General features: G+C 35.6%; 1 protein-coding gene across 1 annotated transcript; it reads left to right on the top strand.

The window, feature by feature from the left end:
- The first annotated feature begins 18,301 nt into the window (after window positions 1–18,301).
- LOC133711912 (uncharacterized) lies at window positions 18,302–18,802 on the top strand. The gene has a single exon (XM_062137986.1). The coding sequence runs from the start codon at window positions 18,302–18,304 to the stop codon at window positions 18,800–18,802; it is 501 nt and encodes a 166-aa protein (XP_061993970.1).
- Window positions 18,803–25,879: the final 7,077 nt, after the last annotated feature.

Below are 25,879 nucleotides of genomic sequence, written 5' to 3'. Positions count from 1 at the left end.
TGCTTCAAAATTCACTTCTTGCTTTCAAAACTACTCTTAGATTTGCTTTTGAAACTTTGCAGTTTTCGCTCTAGGAGCTCTATCAATGATCTTCATTCTAGCTATTTGATCATCAATAATATTGTCATCTTATTTAAAAATAAAATAAAAAGTCAAATAACATTGGCAAAAAAGAGACAAGAGAAGAAAATGACGTGCACGTTTATGTGGAAACCCGTTGTGAGTAGCAAAATTAAGAATGTTCATTGGGTCCATTATGCAATCGTTGAGAAAGTGGTATGATCACTATGATGTGTTTCATGTGGGATGAATTAATCAGCCAGCCGGGACAGTCCACAATGGTAGATCTCTAGTTTGTTTTGACCTACTAAAAAGAGAAAGACAACTTTTCAACTTTCTTTTTCTCTTTTCTCTTCTTTTTTCGCCATAATCATGACGAGAAAGAAAACTATTACTGACGACATTATTCTTGCTCCTTTCCACATTCATCTCCCAAAAACCTTTAAAATTAAGCTTGATTTCGTCGGTGACACAAACTTCCCAACAGCAAACCGTGACGGCTCCTACAGCCGAGGGAGTGGCGCTCTAAGCCGTCATCATGACTCTTGGTCTCACGTAGGCATGTAACTGAGTATATAGGGTCTAATACCATGTTCCTACTACCTAAAGAAGAGAAAGGATAAAGGTTTAGCTGTCATCATGACTCTCTTCTTCTTCTTTTTCCTAGTTTTTGAGAAAGGATAAAGGTTTAGCTAGGATAGTTGTAGAAAGCAACCAGTAGAAATATTTCAAGTATAATAGATGTAATAGTCTTAATTGCCTCATTTTTACACGTATGTAGAGAACCGATATGTATGTGAAAACTAAAGTAGTGAGAATCATGTAGAGAGACTTTTTTTTTCCTTAGCATCGTTACTAAATAGATAAAGAGTCAATGCAAATTTAAAAGGAGAGCCGACTATCAGGACAATTTCCCCAGCCTCGTGCATAATTACTTCTATTAATTCTATCTGAAAGACTGAAAATGGATAAGTACCAGTGCATAAACCCTTCTTCGTTTTTACACGTATGTAGAGAGCTGATATGTATGTGAAAACTAAAATAGTGAGAATCATTTAGAGAACTTTTTTTTCCTTAGCATGCCATCGTTACTAAACAGATAAAGAGTCAATGCAAATTTAAAAGGAGAGCTGACTATCCGGACAATTTCCCCAGCCTCGTGCATAATTACTTCTATTAATTCTATCTGAAAATGGATAAGTACCAGTGCATAAACCCAGACGCAATATTGGAACGAACGATGACTACTTAATAAGAACATTTTTACCTTAATCTTCTCGATTTGTGTAATGTATAATATAATATGCATTTAATTAATAATGGCCACATAGGAGTTTCACGAGTTGATGACACATAGGAGTGTCATGTGTTGATGACACCATTGATGAGCACATAATCCATCTATTTCCAGATTATTCTAACTGCAACATTATTGAAAACATGCTTATTGCATGATTGAAAAGTTAGAAAAAGTAAGATGGAAATTAATAGTAGAATATATAGGGCAACGTGGTTGAAATTAAGATCATGGTCATGATATAGCTAGGGTTTCAATAGGGGTTCTCAGTTCATCCGTCACAAGTTAAGAACATCCCCACAAAAGACCTCGAGTTGTCTTTCCCTTTCATTGCCACTAACAGAACCCACTTCTGTATACACGTAATTGCATCAGAGACATATGAAGAAAACTTTGAACTTCATTCGATCTTTCTAGTGTAAATATTGCTAAGATCGCTTAGCAAGAATCAGCAAACCCTTAGGTTGATCTTGTGGGGTACTTGAACATATCCTGCCGGGTGTGCTTACGGGGTCAACCAAATCGTATCCTGAATTGTCTCTATTCAATGGCCCGACTAACCCGTTTAATGAACTTTCATGTTGGGTTGAATTTAGCGAAATACTCAATCTATATATAAACGTGTTCATCACTTGACTTATTTAAGACATTTGGTGTAAAAAGATACATAACATCTTAAAATAAGTACATAACTTCACTACTCCCACTTGTATTCTGTAGTTTCATTAATCAAGATTTGAGGGTAGCCGCACCAGCCCCCTTTAAAAAAAAAAAGTAATAATACGTTCTACTCTAAAACATCTAAAATTATGCAATTTTAAAGAGTTGTACGTCGTCCATGTGGGTAAATACAACCCGACTCGACTCGTGTTATAAATGGGTTACATGTAGGAGCGTACTTAAAGTCAGGCCTTTAGTTTCCTAAACAATTAACTAAATTTCATTGTTTACCTTAATTGTAGCTTATTTCTTGCTCAAATTCATTAATGAACACCCCCCCCCCCCCCCCCCCCCCTCCAAAAAAAAAAAAGAAAAAGGGTGAGACTATTGCCACCCTATAATTTTCTTTGTCCACCATACTTGCTCATTACACCCTACATTTTAATTTCAATTATTAGATTTACTTATCTAACCCATTTCTCTTTCCAGGAATATCCTCCATCATATGACATATTAAATTAAAAAAGAAATTTTGTTTAACGAAAATTTCTCATTTAATTTATATCAATTAAAAAGACATACTAAAATATATTAAAGTTTCCTAATAAAATCATAATTTGATTTACTTCTATTTTTTTATTTTTTCCATTTAGTTTCAATGTTCGTTTATTTCAATCCATAATAAAAAAATTAGTAAGTGCTACTATGAGCAATGAAGAAAAGATTGATTTTTTTTTTTTTCGTTTTTAAAATTTTTCACTTTCGGTGTTTATAAAGATATTACAAAGATTTTGATGAAGTTAATACTAATGGTTTTGTGAATTAAATAACGAGTGTTGATACCCAAAAAATCAATATTCATGCCCAATAGTTGTTTGAGGCCCAAATACAAATATAAATGCGCAAAACTACAAACTATGGGCTTTAATAGCTTAAAGCCCATTATGCTAGAAAGAACTCTTGATCTTGCAATTCACTCTCGATTCTGCCTTATTAAGTGCATGTCATGCCACGCACGTGGACCCAAGCCACAATCATGCTCTTGGGGCTTACAAGATTGGGTGTGGTGTGGAAGGTAACGGAAGTACATGAGGCCCATTCTTGATTTTCGATTGTCGGCGGTTTTGGACTTGGGACCAAAATCCAGGCCCGACAATCTAAATCATTACATGGACATGCAAAGATGAGAAAATCCAAACCCATAAGCTTAAACACAATTATCTACCAATAGTCTTTCCAACAACATGAACGTCGATACTTCTTTTACCCCGCAGTAACTCATCCTCCTCAACGTCAAATATAAAGCCTCAATCAAATTTCTTCTTTTATTTATTCTTAGTTCTAGCTTGCTACAAGTTATTCCAGAAGTAACATGCAACTCTTCCCAATGAGATATATCACCTTTTCTGACTTCTTTATTAATTCAACTTAGACTATAACTACAATACCTATTCCCTAGAAGTTTGCCACTCCAATTCCATATTTCACGCAAAATAGTACAACAGATAACTCCCCCTTAGTCATTTGGTTATTGCCTTGTTCTCCAGATTTGACTTTAACATCATAGTTCTCTTTCAAAGTCCATTAGTTTTATCCGATGAACATGGATCTTAACCTTACCTCTTCTAGCCTATAAATTAAGGCTTCTGGTTGCTGCAAAAAAGGGGAGAGGAGACAATCTCCAAGCAATAGATCATGCAAGCTCCAAGCAATACACCCCACAAGCAAACCTCAAGCAACAATTCAAGCATTCTTAACCTCCAACCCAAAACCAATTCAAAGCCTTACACGACCTTTAAACCCATAAGCCATCCCCAAAAACCCATTCCTTCATTCACTGCAGTAGATGATACGTAGTAAACCTCTCACCGCAGCAAAGCTCTCAACTTCTGCAACTCATGTGCTTCCAGCTCCCACGCTACATGCCTTCTTGCAAGTCGTTTTATATATTTCTAGTTCATCTATCAAAGCTATATGAAGTTTCTACCTCACCATCACCAGAAGCATGTCACTGCAACAGGCCAACCTTACTGCAAGGAGTAAGGAAAGACGCTACAAAGCTTCTTGAAGCCCAGTTCCTGAACTCAGAAGGGGTAAACAGAGGATATGCAACCTAATCAAGCAATCCTAGCAGCCTCTGTACAAATTCACCCCAACAACGAGTTAACGATGAGGACGCAATAAAAAGATAAAAAAGAAAATTGTAATAAATTGAAATTTGGATGGAGAAGATGAAGATTAATGTTATCAGAAGAGAAATTAAGTAATTTTTTATTTAATTAGTTATGTATTTAGTTTTCCTTAAAGATTTGAATTTTAGAAAATTAGTGTACTTATTAGTCATTTTGTATTTGGGTAATATAGTATTTCAATAATTCAAATATTTGTAGGGTGAACAAAGAAAAATGGTATGGTGGCAATAGCCGCACCCAAAAAAAAAAACATAGATTAACAAAAGACGCATCTATTTCAAAATCTAATAAAGAATTATCCATCAATTTTTTCTTTCTGTGTTACATTATGTTAAGGGAGGTTCTATTCAAACCTCCAAAATTAGCATTTAGACCTCTTTTTTTTTTTTTTTTTTTTTTTTTCAAGTGATAGTTGACTTTGTCAACTCATGTTAAATTACCAATAAAGACACAAAAAAGGAGAAAGAAAAAAAAGAAAAATCTCTTCTTACCTCTATGAACAGCAATAGTCTTCAACTTGAAGAAATTATGTGGTTTTTGTTTCGTTTATTGACATTTCTTGATTGGATGCCAACATTTTTTGGGGAGAAAATAAACTTTCCCCTCGTCTTCGTCTTGCTTTGATTTTTTTGTTTTGTTTTTTGTAACATCAATAAAAGAATGAAAATCTAGAAATGATCCCACATAGAGAAGCTGACTGAGAATATAATTCGATGAATTATGGTGATGTTGTTTGGGTTTCAAAGTTCCATATATAACACCCCTACCAACAAATTTAAACGGCAAAACCCCATAATTTTTTTTTTGTTGCAAATAGCTTTGAGCTATCAAATCTCATGGGATTATTTTTGTTTCTCTGAAGCCTATGATCCACATGATCCTGCTAACTATGGAGTCATTCAGGAACAATAGTAGCTCTCATTTGATCTTTTAGAAGATGCTGGATTTGAAAAAGAAAAAGAAATTATCTAGAGCTTTTGATGATGATGATGAAGAAGAATTCAATGACATGAAGGAGGAAGATGACACACTGTTAGAAAAGCTAAATGCTATTGACAAGAAACTTGAAGAGAAGCTAGCAGAGTTGGATCATACTTTTGGAAAGAAAGGAAAGGTTCTAGAGGAAGAGATCAGAGATCTAGCAGAGGAAATAAATGATTTGACGGAGAAGAACAAAACCATCTCTATAGAAAAATATGTAGACGTAAAGACGCTCTGACTACAGAAATTATATATACCGCATGTCCTTGAGTTCATGGATCTCATGCTTGTTGTGGGCGACATTCATGGGCGTGGACTCCGAGGTTATTCTCTTCAAAAAGAAAAAAGAAAAAAAAGAGGCTTTTATAGATTTTATTAGACAATGGGCATTACAGAAAGGTGCAAATAACATATTGGTTGTTTGTAAAAGTAAGTTGGAGGTGTATTAAGTGGGGAGATCCAAATGCCAGTTTCGGAGGTATGAATAGAAGCTCCCTTGTATCAAATTTGAAATGTTAATTTTCTTTATTTTTACTTTTTGTATTCCTTAATGAGCATGTCAGAACTCATCTTTCGTTATCTCTTTAAAGAAAAAAGAACTAAATACTAGTTACTCCCCTTTGCTTCTTAAAACAGTTCAGTCTCTCATCTTCTAAATTCAACAGATTACTCATTATTCTTCCAATTTCTCACCCAATAAGTCTAAAATGTCTATTATAACCCTCACTTCTTCTTTTTTATAAAATTTATTTTGTTTTCTCTCTTTTTATCTTTATTTTTTCACCTTTTCTTCCTCTTCCACCGTCTTTCTCTGTGTGTGTGTGTGTGTGTGTGTCTCTCTCTCTCTCTCTCTCTCTCTCTCTCTCTCTCTCCATGGCGGCATCATCGGCCCTAACCCCACTTATACTCCAAATTAAACGCATCTCTTAACATAACCTCACCTGAAATCGGGTAGCGAGAGCTGAACCTATCAAAGATAGTCTAGAATTTTGGGTCAGGCAGCACTGCAACTCTCACAACACTGGAAAACCCAGAAGAAGTAATTAAAGATAAGTTGTGGTTAGTCAAATCGATTGGCGAAGAGGTGTAGACCAGCTATGTCTAATCCTTATAGAGCTTGATCTTGTGCTTGGTTTGATCTTCATTTGAAGAGAACAACGTGGATCGTTGAGAATTGATGATATTGAGGCCTAATCGAAATAGAGCAATGAGATATGGGCTTCCCTGAACGAGATGAAATCTGAGACTTGAGGAAGGGAAGCCCAGGGTGGGGCTGAGGTCATTGAAGGTGGAGATGACGTGGGGTTTGGGGTAAATATATGAGTAAATATGACCATGAATACATGATAATTACGATTGGTGTGGGGTTTTGGGTGACAGCGATGGTGAGGCTAGCGGTGAAGGGTTGGTGTGGGGGTGGTCAATAAATTTGACTCACAATCATGACGATTGAACCCCGCCATGAATATATGAGTAAATATGACCATGAATACATGATAATTACGATTATAAATGCTGCAATGATGACGGCTATTAAGCGCGGCAATTATGACGGCTATTAAGCGCGGCAATGATGACAATCATAAAGCTTGAAAATAAGTACAGGTATAGAGGCGGTTATAAATCACGACTTATTACCCAAGTCGCATCACATCTATAAGTAGGGGCCAAGACAACCATATATAATATCTGATTCCGACTCATTTGACTTAACTCAAATAAGAAAGCTATTGACTTAGTCATCGGAGGGTTTTTTACAGGTACCCTCCTCCTCAAATCAGTGACGAAGCGAAGCCTCTGCCTCATTGACGTCAAGGTCAAAGACGAGATAAAGCCTCCTCCTCATCGTCGTCAAGATCAGGGACGATGGAAGCCATAACTGTCTAGTAATTTTGTTACAAACACTACAACACAGACCGTAATTTCCGACGACGAAAAATGGTCGGAAATACCTCTTTCCGACGAAAAGTCGTCATCGGAAAGTCGTCGGAAATGTCATGGTCGGAAATAAATTTCTTCCGACCAACCGTCCGAAATGCTTGACCATTTCCGACGAATATCACCGTCGGATTTGAGTCTCGTTTTGATCGGAATTAATGTTTGTTTCGTCCGAAAAAGTCGACGGAATTAAGATTTTTCGTCGGAAATAATTGCATTTCCGACGAATTATTTCCGACCATATTTTCGTCGGAATAACTATTTCCGACGACTTAGTTTCGACTACTCGTTCGGTCGCAATAATATTTTCCGACGCATTTTTTCCGACCCCAAGAGTTGTTGGAAAACTTTTTCCTACGACATATTTACGACCAATACCTTCGTCGGAATAAATATTTCCGACTAACGAATTTTGGTGGGAATCATAATTTGAGTATTTTCAATGACATATTTGCTTTGTGGGATATATCCGTCTAACCAATTAACTTTTACCGATGAATATGATTTATTCATAAAATGTTGTCGGAAATGGCTCACCGACAATCGGAATAAATATAGTAAATGCGATTACATTTAATTTTAAATATTAGAATTTTCTCACAAATTAAATTTTCTCACCAAATAGATACATAGTGAAGATTTGAGTAATTTATTGAATCCAAACTGCATAGTCTTAATACATAGGAAAAATAGCATCATCCATAATAATAGAAATAGTACGAGAGCAATACCAAACTAAAAACAAATAAAAGTTTCTTCCAGGACCTTATAAGTAGTAGCTACTAGTAGGGATCAAGGTGCATGTGTTTCAGAATCTCCATTAGTAGAAGCAGGCTGTAACACATAAATACAATATAGGTTATACATGAATAACACAATAACAAAACTTAACATACACCCGACAACACTTTGAAAAAAATAAAAGGACAAAACAAAATATGCAATCATTTAAACAAGCAGAATATGCATTCACTTACCGAAAACGGTGATTCTCTCGCAAATTGAGAATGACTTGAACTATTTGCCATGAAAGCTTGACGGACTTGTTTCAAATCAGGCACCATATCCGTAAGAGTATGAACTTGTTGTTCCAATTGTCCAAACTCTTTGTCACGTTCCAAACACACGCGCTTATTGCAAGTTTGGCTGCTACTCTAACCGCACACATCTTCCAGTGGTTCCATTCCGTCACCTAAGCCACGAATTTTGCCATGTTTAGACCCACCAACCACCTGCTTGTATATGTCCCAATCATTAATGAATGAAAAAAAATAAGGCAGATTCTATCCGAAACTATTTGTTGTACATACCTCCTCTTTTATGTACTTCGCCATTGGAACTGAACCCGTTGTATGCACCATAGTTGATTTGTCACGATTAATTGCATTCCGCTCACTCTTCTCCTATACATTTCATTAAAAGAGGTAAATAACGAGAAACACAAGAAATATTAATCAAATGTCACTAAATTAGTTTAAAATACTCTGCTGCACAGTTCAGTACTAAATTATTTAGCAAACCTAGACTCAATGGAATTTTCTGAAAATTTTACATAACACCATAGACACATTGAATAACACGTACACAAAATTTTAAAGAAATCGAAGTTGTTTTGGCATAGAAAATAAATAACAGAAAACAGAAACTTAAGAAAACAGAAATATATTTTGGGACTTGAAAACAATTTCAAAACGAAACTAATGACTCGTTAGCTACCACCAAACTCATTCTATCATATATATTTAGTTATGAAATCACCTGAACTGTAGGCATAAATATAAAACCACAAGTCATTGTGAAAATCATATTGAAAGTCTGACCTCAAGTGAAATAAATATAATTCAAAATCTGGAAACAATTACCAATTCTAACCTCAAGTGAATCTGCAACACTGTCGGCTAAAACCAATAAAACAACACCTATAGTTCCTCCTTAGTTCCTCACAGCTTTGATCAGTTCCTCCTTAATTGCTCACTGAATCTCACTCGTTCTGTTACCATAGAACAACACCATAATTAAGTATAATCTGAAATGGTGAAACTTACCAATTCTCCCCTCTCAAGTGAATGCACACACAACTGATCATATATTTAGTGTAAAAGAAAACTATAAACCAATGGAATCGCTAATCAAGCATGAAATGGCATACCTAATAAGGAAATGAACTACTATTTAAACAGCTCTAGTATTTTTTTTTTTTAATCTGACACGGCTCTAGTATTAATCAATCCTTAACATAAGCAAAGCAACTGAACTCAGGAGATGTAACAAAACAAAAGAGAGATGGATAGATTCTGGAATTTATTAAAAACAGTACCTGAAAACTTGTGGATGTATTCTTCCTTAATTCGTGAATTAAATTTCTGATTTTAAATGTCCTGCACCAAAAAAAAAAAAAAAAAAAAAAAGGAACAAAGATTGGATATACAACTGAAAGTAATAACTTTGATTGAAACTTTAAAACTTTCAATACAACTGTAATCCAAAAAAAGCTTCAAATCCATCAAAAATGAAGCAAAAGGCCAAGGTTCGACAAAACAGAAGATTAAAAAAATATATTCTAAAACCACAAACAAAAAAATTGAAGGCCAAAATCAGTAGAGAAGTCTATGTTATCCTCAAGCAGTTAATTATAGATACTACCCTGATTTCAACGTAGCCTTTGCTTTTAGCTCCTTAAATTATCTATATGTGATTAAATGTACAATGAATGCATTATTTTATATGGTCATTCCAGCATCTAAGAGAATGAAAGAAACACAAATGGCTTGTTTCAATTAAACCACAATTCACATGAGTGCAGGCAAGGATAGGCTTCTATGCAAACGCAATGAAGCGAGAATCTAAACATACCTGCTCCGATGTTTCTATTACCTACCAGCTCTTCTAGTGAACCAACTGAACTGAAGCTGCAAAAGAGGGAACTCATCAGAACTGCAAAAATGACTTCTTTGCTAGCTTCCCCCTCCTATTAGCTTCTGTCTCATTCTTCTCAAAGTCATAATCTACCATTTGTTAAGCTCCTTATTACTTTCTGTATTGCCTAAACATAGAACAACAGCAATACTAAAATCTGAAAAATTAAATTGCTTGCCAACTGATTGTTCTTCAAAAATAGAAATTTGATTGCCTCTCAAAGCATACTCTTTTCCTTTTCATGCACCTCATCTCATCTCACTTTAGTTCCAACTATTACAAACAGAAGCAGAGAGAAGTGAATTATAAATGTGTATAAATAACCAATGCATCGAAATTTTGAAAAGCAAATTACAAACCGGTTTAGGGGGAAGAGTTATATTTAATATGTTGAAAATATATGAGATAGACATGAAAATGACCAAAGCAGAATATGCAGAACAAACAGAGCATGGAGATACGAATTGAGACAATCTCAATACCTACTTATTCAATACAAATATTCATAGGAGCAAATGATTGAAAGTTATGTTGTGGAGCCACCATTAATACTCCCTTGCAATAAGTATCTTACCAAATAGAGCAATTAATAAGACACATCTGCATGACCATCACGACTAAATCCTAAAACAAGTCTTCATACTAACAAAGATATTTAATTTCAGCTCATCAAGGTCTCCAATACTAAAAGATTACATTTGTTAGGCATGTCTGAGCAAACTAATTGCCACCTAAAAGCACAATACCTATTGGAACTTCACTACTCCCCTGCTACAAAACAATCATCAAATCCCAGATTCCAATCAACAAACTAGAAACACAATCACAACAGATACATAACAAATTAAAACCCTTAAACACTATCCCCAAAAACCATATAGCCGTGTTAACCAAAAAAAAAAAAAAAAAAACCAAATAGCCGTAAATGAGAAAGATAATATAAGGAAGTCAAGTGAAGCCTTAGATTTTGGTTAAAAGAGAATTTTCCGTTGAAGTCTAAGGTACGATTGCTGGTAATTGTCAACTACGTGTTGCAAAGAAAAGAGAAACCACTCACCTCAAATCCTAAACAAGACCAATCATACAATCGAAACAAGCCTCTTGTACTATTGCCTAACTGCCAAACTTCTTTCAATTTTTGTTTCCGAGCAGATCTGGAATGGAGGCACACCTGTAAAGAAAGATCAAGAGGATTAGAGCTTAGATTAACCAGAAGATATAGAAGAATAAGACGTGCTGAGACAGAATAACAGGGAAAAAGGAGAACTACGCGAGAGAGAGAGTGATGGGCGATGGAAGAGAAGGCGTGAAGTTTTCGATCTGATAGGTTTATTGGAGTTTCATCGCTGGAGGTAGTAGAAGAGTAGCGTGTAGAGGCTCCACAATTTTAGGGATATGGGCAATTTTACGGATATGTGCAGGATGGTCAAATATTTGAGGCAGCGGGAAGAATTTTAGTGGCGGCAAACTTAAATTTTTTATTTTATTTTTTATTTTAATACAAATTTCAAATTGTTATTTTGTATTTTTTAAAACTTTAGTACGTTTTATAACACGTATCCGTTTTATACGGAGTAAAAATACTTGGAATTTGAAAAAAAATTAAAATGCTAGTTAATTCAAACTTATAAATTTGCCGTATCACGTTTTTTTGACCGAATATTTGACCGTATCATTAGACTAGATAAACCGAATAATACACGTACGTTTTTTTGTCTAATTATACGCGTCCCGTTTTTTACTAACTATGCTTGGGACAATTATTGTTCTTTTTTTTTTATTCTTAGGTACGTGTAGTCCAGTTATATGACTACTTATATCAAACAAGTTCAATTGCATAGATATTCCACTCATTCAGGATATCTCGTCAGGAATAAGATTATATGTTGTTCAGGAGTAGATGTTATGTCGACGAAGAAATATCGTATCACGGAGCAGATAAGCTGTCAAGGAAGAGTTGAGAAACATATATCTTAACAAGTTGGAATAGGAACCATATATCTTGTGTAGAAGTGAATATCTCATCTAAGAGCATATATATGATATTGTTCAAATGTATCTCGTTGGATCAATGCTAAATGACGCAGTATTTCTGGCATGAAGAGTCATGATTGCCATGTTTTCTTAGAGAGACTACTTCCGCTTGTGGTGCGAGAGTTACTGCCCAAAAAACCTTGTGAAGCATTGATTGAGCTTTCTTACTTTTTTAGAGAATTGTGTGCTAAAGTACTGAGGGTCTCGGATTTGGAACTTCTGGAAAATAAAATTGCCATAACTCTATGCAAGTTGGAAATGATATTTCCTCCTACATTTTTTGACATCATGGTTCATTTGTCAATTCACTTGGCGTGGGAAGCAAAAGTATGTGGGCCTGTACAGTATAGATGGATGTATCCCATTGAAAGGTACGTAACTAATATAATTTTAAATATTAAAACTTTTACAAACTTTTATTATGTGATGCTTAATTCACACTTATCTAATATAATATATATGATTTCTTGATGAATAGGTACTTGCATAAGTTAAATACTTATGTTCGTAATAAAGCCTGTCCAGAAGGTTCTATTGCCGAAGGTTATTTGGCAGAAGAGTGTATTACATTTTGTTCACGATATTTACGTCAAGTTGAGACTAAATTTAACCGAGTAGAAAGAAACTATGATGGAGGTCAACCATTGCAAGACAAGACTCAATTATCTATCTTCTCACTTCCGGGTAAAACTATTGGCACAGGTGTATTGACAGTAATGACTAAAGAGCTTCATCATGCTGCCACCCATTATGTCCTGACAAATTGTGATGAGTGTTTGCCTTTTATTGAGTACGTAATCCTATCACCATAAGTATTTAAATTTATATATATGCATGTGATATTAATTAATTTATAAGGTGTTCTACATGCAGAGAACATAAGGACATTCTTCGTATACAACATGGTGATGATCGGGTGGATGAGTTGCACAAAAAAAAATTTTGTGGAATGGTTTTCTAAGAAGGTAACCACCATTTTGATTTGAGATATAACTGTTAATAGCTATATTTAATATTTTTTATTAAAAAGTATTACATTCTTCACATGCAGATCCAACAATTGTATGTAGATGGAAAAGTGAGCGCTCAAATGCGTTCTTTGGCCCAAAGTCCTGGAAAGCAAGCTGTCTACTACAAAGGTTACAATATCCATGGATTTCGGTTCCATACTGTACAACATGACGTGACGAAGAAAACACAAAATAACGGAGTTATGGTCAAAGGAGAGAACCAAATTAATTGTGTGCCTTGGTATGGAATCCTTATAGACGTCATTGAGCTCTGGTATACAGGTCACAATAAAGTTGTCTTGTTTCACTGTAATTGGTTTGACACAGCTACCAAAGGCAAAGGTTATAAGGAAGATCGTTATGGCATACTAAGTGTCAACAATAAGGGTAAGTTGAACACCCAAGAGCCATTTGTGCTGGCATCCCAAGCAACCCAGGTTTATTATGTTGAAGGAATAAAAAACAGTGCTTGGAGTGTCGTGGTGGAAACCAAACCCAGAAACGTTTTTGAAATGCCTACTAATGAAGAGGAACCGTATCAAGAAGAAGAATCTCAGACGAGTCAGGTATATGCAAACCGTAACGAGGAAGAAGATAATGAAGAATGAGGTAATGTGCTTCAAGTCCCTACTGATGATTTGTATGTGTGTATTCTCTTTTTTCACATATAAGTCAACAAAATAACGAATTGTTTTGTGATTGCAGTACTGTCCATTTGGCAAGGTTGAAGTCTAGACATCTGAAATCAGCTGGCAAAATTTAGGCCTATTAATGTGTATTGTAATGTATATGTTGGTGTTCACATAAATTTGAATTGTATCTCTTTATTGTTTTGTGTTCCTTGGGAGTGGTTTTGGTCTAGTCCCCCTTCCCTTTTGTATTTTTTTTTATCAATAAAATTTCGAATAAGGGCAAAGAGTTAGCTCTTAGTTCGCTTCTTACAAAAAAAAAAAAGGATTACTACTTACTGTGTACTTTTTTACTATTATATGACCTTTCTAATAGTGACTATACTTTGTTGCATTGAATGATGATGAACCTATTTCTGGTTTTTCATTATATATGTTATGACCAAATTTGCAAGAATATGAAGACAAAAAATGCAGGAATCTATATATTGGCCACTTTTAACCCTCTTTTTTTTTTTTTTTAGTATTTCCGACGGTGAATATGTGGTCGGAAATAAACCCTATAATTTCCGACGACTTTCCGACGAAACAAAATCTTATCGGAAAATGACCATTTATTTTCCGACGACATCACACTTGGTCGGAAAAACAATTAGCGGGAACTTTTGCCGCCAAATTATAATTATTTCCGACCCCACTCTAAACTTTTTCCGAGGGGTTGTTTGCCGTCGGAAATAATGGTCATCTAAAATTTGTATTTCCGACGGGAAAATTTTTTTGGTCGGAAATACTGTCACTTCCGACCAAAAAAGGATTTGGTCGGAAAAAGTCAGTCGGAAAAGGACATATTTTTTGTAGTGAAAATCTTTGCCCCATTCTCTAAAGAGACACGCAATATCTAAAAATATTTCTTTCAGACGATATTGTATAATAGGTACGTACCGCCCCATGATCGATGTCAAATTGTGGAAAAAGCACTTTTCTGACTTTTTGAGCATCACCATGTACAGATTATATAGACGAATGATAAAAGGGAACGGGACCCCATAACATTATGTGATCCCTTGAATTTTATCTATGATCACAAATTCAGAACCAATAGGAATCAACTTTCATTTGCTATATACCATATATTGATGTAGAGTTGCAAACAAAAGAGAACCATGTGTATAACTGAGGTGGTAGATGATGATCGACCACAATAATTTTCTAGTACGTATGGGGATCAGTTGCAGAAAGTTGGAGTAGTTGCAATATCATTCAAACACTTTAAAGTGAGTAGTAGTATAAATAGTTTTATTTTATTTAGTGTTGATCTCGAAAAGTTCTGCAAATTGAGTTTCCTTTACATGATACTGTTAATTTATTCTTCAAGTTGGTTCAATAATGATTCGTTTACAATGCAATGTAAACATGCCACATTGTAGGAACATGAAGATATCTCCCCAAGATTTGTGTAATTCAGATCGAGTTATATATGTTCATAAGGGTAAAGTTATGGTATGTTAACATTTCTCATACATCAACTATTTTTACCACTTTAAGGACTCATGTTACCACTTTGAGGACTAATATTACTATTTTGAGAACTCATATGGTAAACTAAGAAAATTTACCACTTTAAAGACTCATGTTACCACTTTGAGGACTAATATTACTATTTTGAGGACTCATGTGGTAACTAAGAAAATTTACTACTTTAAGGACTCATGTTACCACTTTGAGGACTAATATTACTATTTTAAGGACTCATTTTACCACTTTTAAAGCAATTGTATGCATGTCATACGTTAACACATTGTTGAATTTTCCATGTTCATAATATATAATTTGTTATATATCTTTCTTTTGATGACAATATGATTTGTTAGTTGAGAAGGAAAAAGGTCACTATAAAAAATAGGACCAGATCGAAGGAGGAGCTGGAAGGAAAAGGTGGCTGCAATATCCTCAAAGCTAGAGCTAGCTAGGGATTAGGGAAGGTTAAAGTCTCCATCAGATAGGGCATATATGGTACGCGTTGCATTTCGTCCCTGCTATTTGATAATTCTTATGTGTCAATGCTGGAAAAGCCTTGCATTTTCAGAAGGTTTGGAGGCTTGAGCTGGCTTTCTCCGTAACTATTGATATTCACCCGAACTTAGTAAGAAACTTAAGTTGAGGTTAATTTTAACTTCTGTTTTAGCTACATTTCGCTATTCAATCGTCAAATCTGTATAAACTCGTGAATAAAACAATATTTCTCTAATTTGGGACAACACTCCATATTCCCAATATATTCACTACAAAATATCATCAAAGAAGAGATAATGTATAACAAGCCTCACAGAAGGCCAAATCTGAATGTTGGGTTTATAGTAAATTAAGGTTTAGCTAGCTAACTAGATAAGAATGCCCAGAAACCAGTTGGGTTCAACTTTATTAAACCAAATGATCAAATGGGTTCGTTATTTCTGATCAAGTTGGGAACTTGGGACTATTGCAGATATTTTGCAAGGACATGTAGTTGACCATAAAAAATGTAAAACTGAAAAAACGATATATATGCATGCTCCTACTCCCACCTACAATCTAGTTGACAAGTCGTAATTAACTTTTGGCAGAGCAAAGATTCATCAGTCTCGTATTATCTGGTTTAGAATTATTGATAAAGACCCAAAGCTAGCTATAATCACAATTAATGTTCTCATGTATATCATACAGAAAGATTGATTTTTATCACTTCTGCAGATCAGTTATATGGGTTTCTCTTGAAGTACAGATCAGCAAGAAGTGACATCGATCCGATATTATTATTCCAGACCAGCCATTATGGCTTACACAAATATGCTCTCAGCTGATCCTCAGCTCCCATTCTACACATACCACTATTCGAGACGTTTCGAAAAGTTCACAAGTATCAATCAAATCGAAGGGTTTCAAGAGTTAACTTTCAATAGTGGAAGGTACAGAAATCATGACAAAATCAGTGATGCAAAGCAATTAGGCAACAGAGATCTCATATGCAAAAGCGCAGATGGGGTTTGCTTTGTTGCCTCGGAGGGGTGACCACAAGGTGGACTTCCTAGCATAATGGAATTAATGGAATCTCATGAGTACGTAAGTGGATGTTCCTTCAGTACTCTATGCCAAATTAAGTGCATGCCTCGAGCTTCACTTCAATTTCTTTCCGATGAATTTGACAGAAAGAGAACAGAAAGGATAGCTAGAGATCGATCGATAACTAGCTGGAGTCTGGAGAGTCTTTTGGTTAATCAGTATGTAAGATTGTGAGTTGGGAATCTCCCTCTGCTAGCTAGCTCGCTCTTTCAGACTCGTGAATAGTAGCAAACATAATAACACAAGTCATGAGTATTCTCTCTCATCTACTTATGACGTATATACCGTCAGATCTTGTGCATGTGTATGCCATGTATACGTACATGTATGTATACTAGAAATTTCGATAAACATATATATGGAGAGATTGGCATGCATGCATGCATATTGCTTATAATGAGATGAATTGAAAAGGTTCACACTCCATTGATTTCATTCATTGGGGATCGAATCATAAGGTTTGTGTGGTTTAGAAAACGTTCACAATTTTAAAATAGGGGTTTGAAACTTTGAATTGAAAGGATTTGAAACGACTTGAATTTGGGGTTGAATACTTGGTTTGCTTCAGTATGGTTTAAGCCTTTTTGCTTTTCTCTGTCTTTAATTATTTATTTGAAGGAACTGCAGATCGATAGGCACCACAATTGATTTAGAATGGATTTCAGAGTCAGTAGACCAATTCAATCCAGCTCCGGTTAAATTTCCGGCATTTGGTTGGTTTCTGATAAGCTCAGGCCACCTCCAACCCACTCGGCCAAAGTGCTAAAGGGCCAATTTTTAGCCCACTTCATCTCCAACCCAATAAGCTAAGGACCAAAATGCTAAATTTTAGAGCTATAGGTCAGTTTTAAGGGCTAAAAATAGCCCCAAAGATGGCTATTTGACCCTTAAAAAAACTGGATCAGAATTGGAATGGCCCACATCTAGTAGTGGATTCTGACGAAAGCATGACGTCAGCTGACGTTAGCTAGCCGTTGGTTTTTTTAAAAAAAAAAAAAAAAAAACACTTTTACACTATAAAATACATATGATTTCAACATTCTTTTTCACATCTTCCTTCTACTTTCTCATATATATCTCTTTATTCTAAATCTTTCATTTTCTCCCTATTCTTAAACACTTTCGAAATGAGTTCTAATTGGTTCAATAAAATACATATAAAATACATATGATTTCAACCTTCTTTTTCACATCTTCCTTCTACTTTCTCATATATATCTCTTTATTCTAAATCTTTCATTTTCTCCCTATTCTTAAACACTTTCGAAATGAGTTCTAATTGGTTCAATAAGTGGCAAGAAAGGTTATGCGCAGAAGAAGAAGAGGATGAAGAAGACGATGAAGAAGATGAAGAGATGGAAATGCATGCAACACAAGTTATGACGACGACGGCTACTTGGTTGGCAAATAACCAACTCCGTCCACAACCGCAATGAAGGTCAGTCACCACAATTAGACTACCACATCAATAATCATCATTATAACATGGGTTACTATCTCGCTGATGGCATCTACCCTAAGTGGGCAACGCTTGTCCAATCAATCAGACGCCCTCAAAATGAAGCTGAAGCATATTTCACCACCAAACAAGAGGCCTTCCGCAAAGACGTTGAAATGGCATTTGGTGTTCTCCAGGCTAGATGGGCAATCATTAGACAACCTGCAAGAGGGTGGAGTTTGGAAAATTTGTCCAATATCATGCTGGCATGCATTATCCTTCATAATATGATTGTTGAGGATGAACGTGCCGATTACTATAATGGCGAGTCTGATGATGACGGACCGGATCCAAATAGGTCCAGAAGGACTCGAGCTCGCATCTTAGACGAAGCAAGAGAAAATTTGGAAAGGGATCCAAGATTCGGAAGAATTACAATGTCGGAATATATGTCTCGATACAGAATGATACGTTCTCCTGTTGGCAACCGACATTTACAAGATGATCTTGTCCAACACCTCTGGAGTCTGCGAGGTCAAGCACAATGAATTTTATCTTTGCTATGTGATTGAGTTTTCAAAGCTTTCAATTTGTGATTTTAATAATTGTCAGGGTTGTCACTGATAAGTGTTTGCATTTTCTTACTTTGTTGTGTTCCTTTTTAAATGCTTTTGTCATGAATAAAATAAATATTAAAAATATGATTCCAGTTTTATTCCATTTCAAAATTATCTAAAGATATTTTTAATTATCTTTAAAAAAAAAAATACAACCGAAAAAATATTTTTTATTATAAAAATTATTTCAATTACTATAAGTCAATTGACTTTAAAAAATAAGAACATATATATATATATATATATATATATATATATATATATATATATATATATATATATAGGGCAATGATATGGGGCCTCAATGAGGCCTAAGATTTGTGGCCTCAAATCCTAGGTGTCATGCCATGTAAGTAAATAAAAATTTATTTTCAATTCCATATAATATATCTTGCCACATCATACTATTTCAACACCAAATTTACCCTTTTATATTTCCTTTTAGATGTTAGGGGGTGAATCAATTACATTAATGAATTTAATTAGGTGACAAAAAAAAATATCAGCTATTAATTATATATTAATTTAAGAGATATGTCTACAGATTATTTAATCAATATTTTTCTTCATTTAATTAAATTCTTTCCTTTAATTTTTCTTCCCAAATGGCATTAATATATTGAATTATGTGTCAAGAAATAGACATTAACTTTTCTTTCCAAATATTGATTAATTTCATCCACAAAAATATAGCATTAGTAAATTGAATTCGGGAAATACTTATGTCTAAATTAAGAGGTAAGAAAAAATTACACGTTAGCAGCCATTAATTAACATCTACAATCTAAATATAAGGGAAAGACAAACAAAAAATAATAAATTCAGATTTAACGTTTAAACCCTAGCTACATAAAGAGAAAACAATGAACAAAAGAATAAATACAATCATATGAATATGTATTTTTCACATTATATTTTCAAAATTTGCAGGAACCCAACAAAGGTTGAATTCATATACATGTATTATACAAATCTATTAATCGACTGTACGTGCAAATCTATTGACTGAATTCCATGAAATTTTTTCTACTCTTGATTGAAGAAAAAAAAAATTGTTGTTTAAATCTAAGCATGAGTGTAATGAAAAAAAAAAAATGAAAGAAAGCCAAATTTTTTTTTTTTTAGAAGAAAGTCAAAATAATTTTTGAGGTAGAAAGCCAAAATAATTTAGAGTCATTAGTTTTTGGAAGGATAAGATGGTCTTTTTCTCAAGAATTACATGGCATGATTTGACAAATAGGTAATTTGTGTAGATGACATAGCATGACACCTAAGATTGATGCCACAAATCTTAGGCCTCATTGAGGCCACAAATCATTTTCCATATATATATATATAACATATCCAAAATGTTAAAATATATTTTAGGGCTATAATTTAGCTTTGACGGGTTGGAGACGGTTGATGTCAGATCAATGAATAGTATAGAATTTAGGGCTAAAATTTAGCCCCAGGGCGATTTTTAGCCCTTTGGGTTGGAGATGACCTCATGTTTAGTCATGTTTCCGGCAGTCTTATCAATCCTTACAATGAAAAAGACATGGCACACTCATAAAGATGTAAGTGACAAATTGTTGGGAGTCATATCAGATGTAATGTTTTATGCCGTCCATCTCTTATCCAAGGTCCAAATTAATTAAGCGTTGACCATCCAGCCAGAGTTGACATTTTCCAAATTTCTGTCGCTGATGAATATATATACTTGGGGGCTAGCTATCACTAGGATTGCTATCATCTTTACTTCCCCCTAAGCTTGTGGCCCGGAATACGTATGGCCTCTCTATTGGTGCCACTCACTGAAGTAGTGGCCGATCAGTTCTGCTTGCATCGAAGGCTACTAGTCTATAGCCACGAGACTAAATTAATTAAGGGTCCTTGACCCATAACACTAAAATAGGCTAAAATTGGCTCACTTACGCCACTAAGAGAATTTTGTTTCCATTAACCCCATTTAAAAGTTAAATCACGATTTTGGGCTTTAGAAACTCAGAAAGTTAAAAATTACATATTGCCATCGATCTCTCTCTCTCTCTCTCCTGGCGACTTCTTCTCTCTCTCTCCTCCCTCTCTCTGTCATCTACTTCTTCTCTCTCTCTCTCTCTCTCTCTCTCTCTCTCTCTCTCTCTCTCTCTCTCTCTCTCTCTCTCTCTCTCTCTCTCTCTCTCTCTCTCTCTCTCTCTCTCTCCCTCCCTGGTACGATGGCTACCTATTCACTGACCACACCGCCACCGGTCTCTAACGCCATCACTCTCTCATCGGGAAGAATCGACGTGAACCGCGAAGCATGGGACGAAGCAGCAAGAGTGTGATGGAGGCCTCATTCTCGTCTTCGAAGAGTCGACGCCGACGAAAATCAGACGACTTCGATTCATCCAATTTCGCCAAAATGGATGCCCTGTTCGATTCCCACATCTCCGACGAGTCTCGAGAAGGTGAAGTACTGGCGGTGCTTGGCGCGAGCGGTTCCGACAAGTCGATGCAAGGCCTCGCCTGAAGATGACGAAGCACTTAGGGTTCCAGTCCCGAGTCTGCAACCAGCGAAGGAGGGAGAAGAAGATGTGTGGGTGCCCAAATCAATTTTTTTTTGGGTAAAATAGTGGCAGAAGGCCTAGAAGGTAGGGCTGTCAATAAGTCGTGTTGGGTTGGGTTCGTGTCGGGTCAAGGTATATGTCGTGTCACAAGAGACAAACCAAAACCCAACCCATTTATTAATCGTGTCGAAAATTTAAACCCAAACCCAACCTATTTATTAAACGGGTTATCCGTTTCCAACCCGCTTAACCCATTTAATATTGTATTGGACAAAATGACCTATTTAAGGGTTAACGCTGCGACCCATTTAAGGGTTAACGCTACGACCCATTTAACTAAAAAAATGCATAAATTGATTAAATTCACTAAAAACTCCATAAGACGAAGAATATAAATAATTATGTATAATTCATAAATAATTAAATCTAATAATGATGAAGCAAAATATTTCAAATTGTCTAATCCTACGATCAAATACTCCAAACGTCCAAAATTTCAAGAAGAAGTATAGCATAATCGGGTTATATGGGTTCACTTCGTGTTGGCGGGTTGACCCGCGGCCGACCCGTTTATTAAATAGGTCATGACGGGTTGACCCGCTGCCGACCTGCTTTTTAATCGTGCGGGTTCAACCCGCTTTATTTCTTGCGGGTTTCGAGTTGTATTATTGGGTCGTGTCGGAATTGACAGTCCTACTAGAAGGAAAGAAAAAAAAAAGTTTTATCGGGGGGAAATAAAGGTATGTTAAAGGTCTATTGGGGGGGGGGGCAATAAATGTTTTGAATTAATGTAATCTCCTCGTTTTTTCCTTAATCAAAGTTTTATTTGTCTAATTTTAAGGAGATCATATTAATTCTCATTCCGACGACCGAAAATTCTATTAGGGGGAAATAAAGTTCTTCTCTCTCTCCTCCCTCTCTTTGTCATCGACTTCTCTCTCTCTCTCTCTCTCTCTCTCTCTCTCTCTCTCTCTCTCTCTCTCTCTCTCTCTCTCTCTCTCTCTCTCTCTCTCTCTCTCTCTCTCTCTCCCCCCCTCCCTCCTCCTCCTTCTCTCTTTGCCTGGTACGACACCTGCCTATTCACCTACCACACAACCACGGGTCTCCGACTCCGTCCTCTCTCGCAGGGAAGAATCGACGCAAACCGCGAAGCATGGGACGAAGCAGCAAGAGTGGGATAGAGGCCACATTCTTGTCTTCAAAGAGTCGACGCTGACGAAAATTGGACAACTCTGATTCATCCAATTTCGGCAGAATGGACTCCTTGTTCGATTCCCACATGCACCTCCGACGAGTCTTGAGAAGGTGAAATGCTGGCGGTGCTCGGTGCGAGCGGTTCCGGCAAGTTGATGCAAGGCCTCGCTTGAAGAAGACGAAGCACTTAGGGTTCCAGTCCCTGGTCTGCAATCGGCAAAGGAGGGAGAAGAAGATGTGTGGGTGCCCAAATCAAATTTTTTTTTTTTGGTAAAATGGGGGCAGAAGGCCGAGAAGGAAAGAAAAAAAAAAGTTTTATTGGGGGGCAATAAAGGACTATTGGGGGGTTATAGAGGTCTGTCAAAAGTCTATTGCGGGGCAATAAATGTTTTGAATTGATGTAATCTCCTCGTTTTTTTCCTTATTGCCTCCTAATAGACGTCTATTAGGAGGCGATAAAGGTTTATTAGGGGAGGGGGTAATAAACCTTTCCATTGACCTATATATGAGATCTCCAACTACCTCTTTAGGGACCTTCAGCTAGGTTTTCAGAGAAGTCTGATGGCCGGCGACCTGATTCCCTCGGCCGATGACGGGACCCCGGCGAAGTCTACTATGTCTTCTCTCTCTTCCACTCTCTCTCTCTCTCTATGTAACAAAGGGGTGAGGGTAAAATAGTCTCAAAAAAAAAAAACTTAATTGGGTACTAGGGAAGACCTTATTAGAGTCTTTATAGGTAAGGAGGAGTTGAAAAAACTTAATAGGATAAGTGGAATAAATGACCTTAAAATTAGGGTAAATGGACAAAAATCCATTAATTAACGTACTCTAGTGTAATGAACTATAGCTAATTACTTTTTCACAAGACAATTATATGGTATAGGTTAATAGGTATAGTGATGTTAGGTTCATGTGAACAATCTTTTGTTATTAATATTGTTACCAGTATCTTTACTAAAGATTCTTTAGGAGATTATCTGTATATTTCTAGTATCCCTAGTTTGTAGAGATTTACCTGTTGTACAAGCAACTAGTTTATATATAATCTTTCTATATCAATGAGAGTATTACTTCATCTCAAATATTTTTCTAATATAGTATACCGTATATATGAGAGTAGGCTTAAAAAAAACCCTACCTCTTATTTCATTTGCACCACACACTTGTTGCGTTATCTCTTGCTTTCACCATTTTCTCATGACTTGTGCTTCCAAGTTTGCTTTAGGCTTGTCACCAGTTGCCCCCAATATTGATAGTGGAGCAACAACAAATTATATTATTAATTTATCGAAGTTGTTCACAAGTAGTTACAAGGATACTTTATTGCCACCAATTTCTTTGCCTAGTGGTACCAAGACTCATATTTCCATGAAGGGGTCAATTAAAATCAATGAAGACTTTTCTGAAATGTTTTATTCATGTGTGCACTCATTTAATGTCATTTTTTTTTTTTTTTAAACCCTTAACCCACCCCACCCTTACATATGTCAGTGAGAATCGAACCCATGACCTTCACAATGTTGGAATTATAATTTACCAACAGGTCATAGCTCACCCAATGTCAATCTTTTATTTGTTGGAAGAATTATAGATGACTTATATTGTTTGGTAACTTTTTTTCCATCTTGGTGTATTTTGCAGGACATGGCTTTGAAAATGATAATTGGTGTGGGTAAGCAACGAGGAGACCTCTAAACATTCTTTTGCTTGTCACCTTACCATCTCTTCCGACCTTTGAAATCACCCCTTGAGGCATCCCTCTCCTGCTTGTTTACAATATCTAGCAAATAAATCGCTTCATTTTCATTTTGATTCTAGCAATAAGTGTGAGATTTGTCCTTTCGCTAAACAAACTCACCAACCTTTTTCTTCTAGTTCAATATCAACTTCTTGATGTTTTTCTATTATACATTGTCATGTTTGGGGATTTCATAAGACTCACTCACTCAATGGCGCTCATTATATTGTGGATGATTTTTCTTGTTTTACATGAGTTTTCTTAATGCGTCACAAGAGTGAAACACAACCTCTGCTTTAAATTTTTTTTGCTCATGTCAAAAATCAATTTGAAATTCATGTTCAACAAATACGTTCTGATAACGGGGTGGAATTTCTTTCTATATAGGATTTTTTTTCTTGAACAAGCGGTTCTTTTTCAACATTCTTGCGTTTGCACACCTCAATAAATTGGTGTTGTTGAACGCAAACATAGACATCTCTTAGAAACTGTTAGGGCTCTTCGCTTTCAATCTCACTTGCCGACTTATACTTTTGGGGGAATGTGTTCTTACCACTGCCTACCCATATAGAATTCTTCTATTTCCCATTATGATCTCTATCATCATCTCTATTCCCTTGATCAATTCTCTAATCCTACCTAGGTCTATGAATTTCTCTATCAATTCCATTACCTTATCCTTACCCATAATAGTCTTCCTATACTTTCACTGAATAAGAAAACCCCATTTGAAGTCCTTTATCACAAGCCTCCCGACTATTCTCATATTTGCGTTTTTGGATGTGTTTCTGTTCATCCCTCATCAAAATTTGCTCCACGAGCTCAAAACTATAATTTTATTGGTTATCCAATGGGCCAAAAAGCTACAAGCTCTATAATCGGGAAACAAAAACCCATTTTTACCAATAGAGACATCCTTTTTCTTGAAAATACTTTTCATTTTTACCAATATTTGATGATTTCTAAGGTTATTCTTGAAACATGTTCACACAAATACCACATTACTTGTCGACCCACAAATTAGGTATACAATGATATGGGTAGTCACACATTTACATATGGCTCATCGCTCGGTGATTAGGCAAAAAGGATAAACAGTTTTCGCACGATGCACCAATTATCATCCAAGAGAAAGAACTATATTAGTTTCAAAATCAAAATATCCAATAAAACTTATCTAGGACTTAAATCGACCCCTAACTACAAAAAACTTAGGGCCCGTTCGGTATCATTTTACGATACTGTTTTTTATTTTACGAATTCAAAAACTTATGTAATTTGCGTTCGATGCATTAAATTTGAAAAACAGGGAAAAAAAATTTTAGGAAACAATTCAGGAATTATGAATAAATATGGAAAATGACTTTTTGACGTTTTCCTTGTTTCCTGAAAACAACCCACCCTGCAATTAGAGAAAGTGATTTATTTTTATTTTTTTACTTTTAAGCACATAGATCCACAAACTCTTCTCCTCTCTTTCGATCTTTCTCTCTTTCTCTTCCACAATTTCCATTGAGATTTATCCTCTCTTCTCATGATCTCATC

This window comes from Rosa rugosa, chromosome 5 (genome assembly GCF_958449725.1).
Source record: "Rosa rugosa chromosome 5, drRosRugo1.1, whole genome shotgun sequence".
Taxonomy (NCBI): Eukaryota; Viridiplantae; Streptophyta; class Magnoliopsida; order Rosales; family Rosaceae; genus Rosa; species Rosa rugosa.
This window is presented reverse-complemented; position numbering and strand designations above follow the sequence as displayed.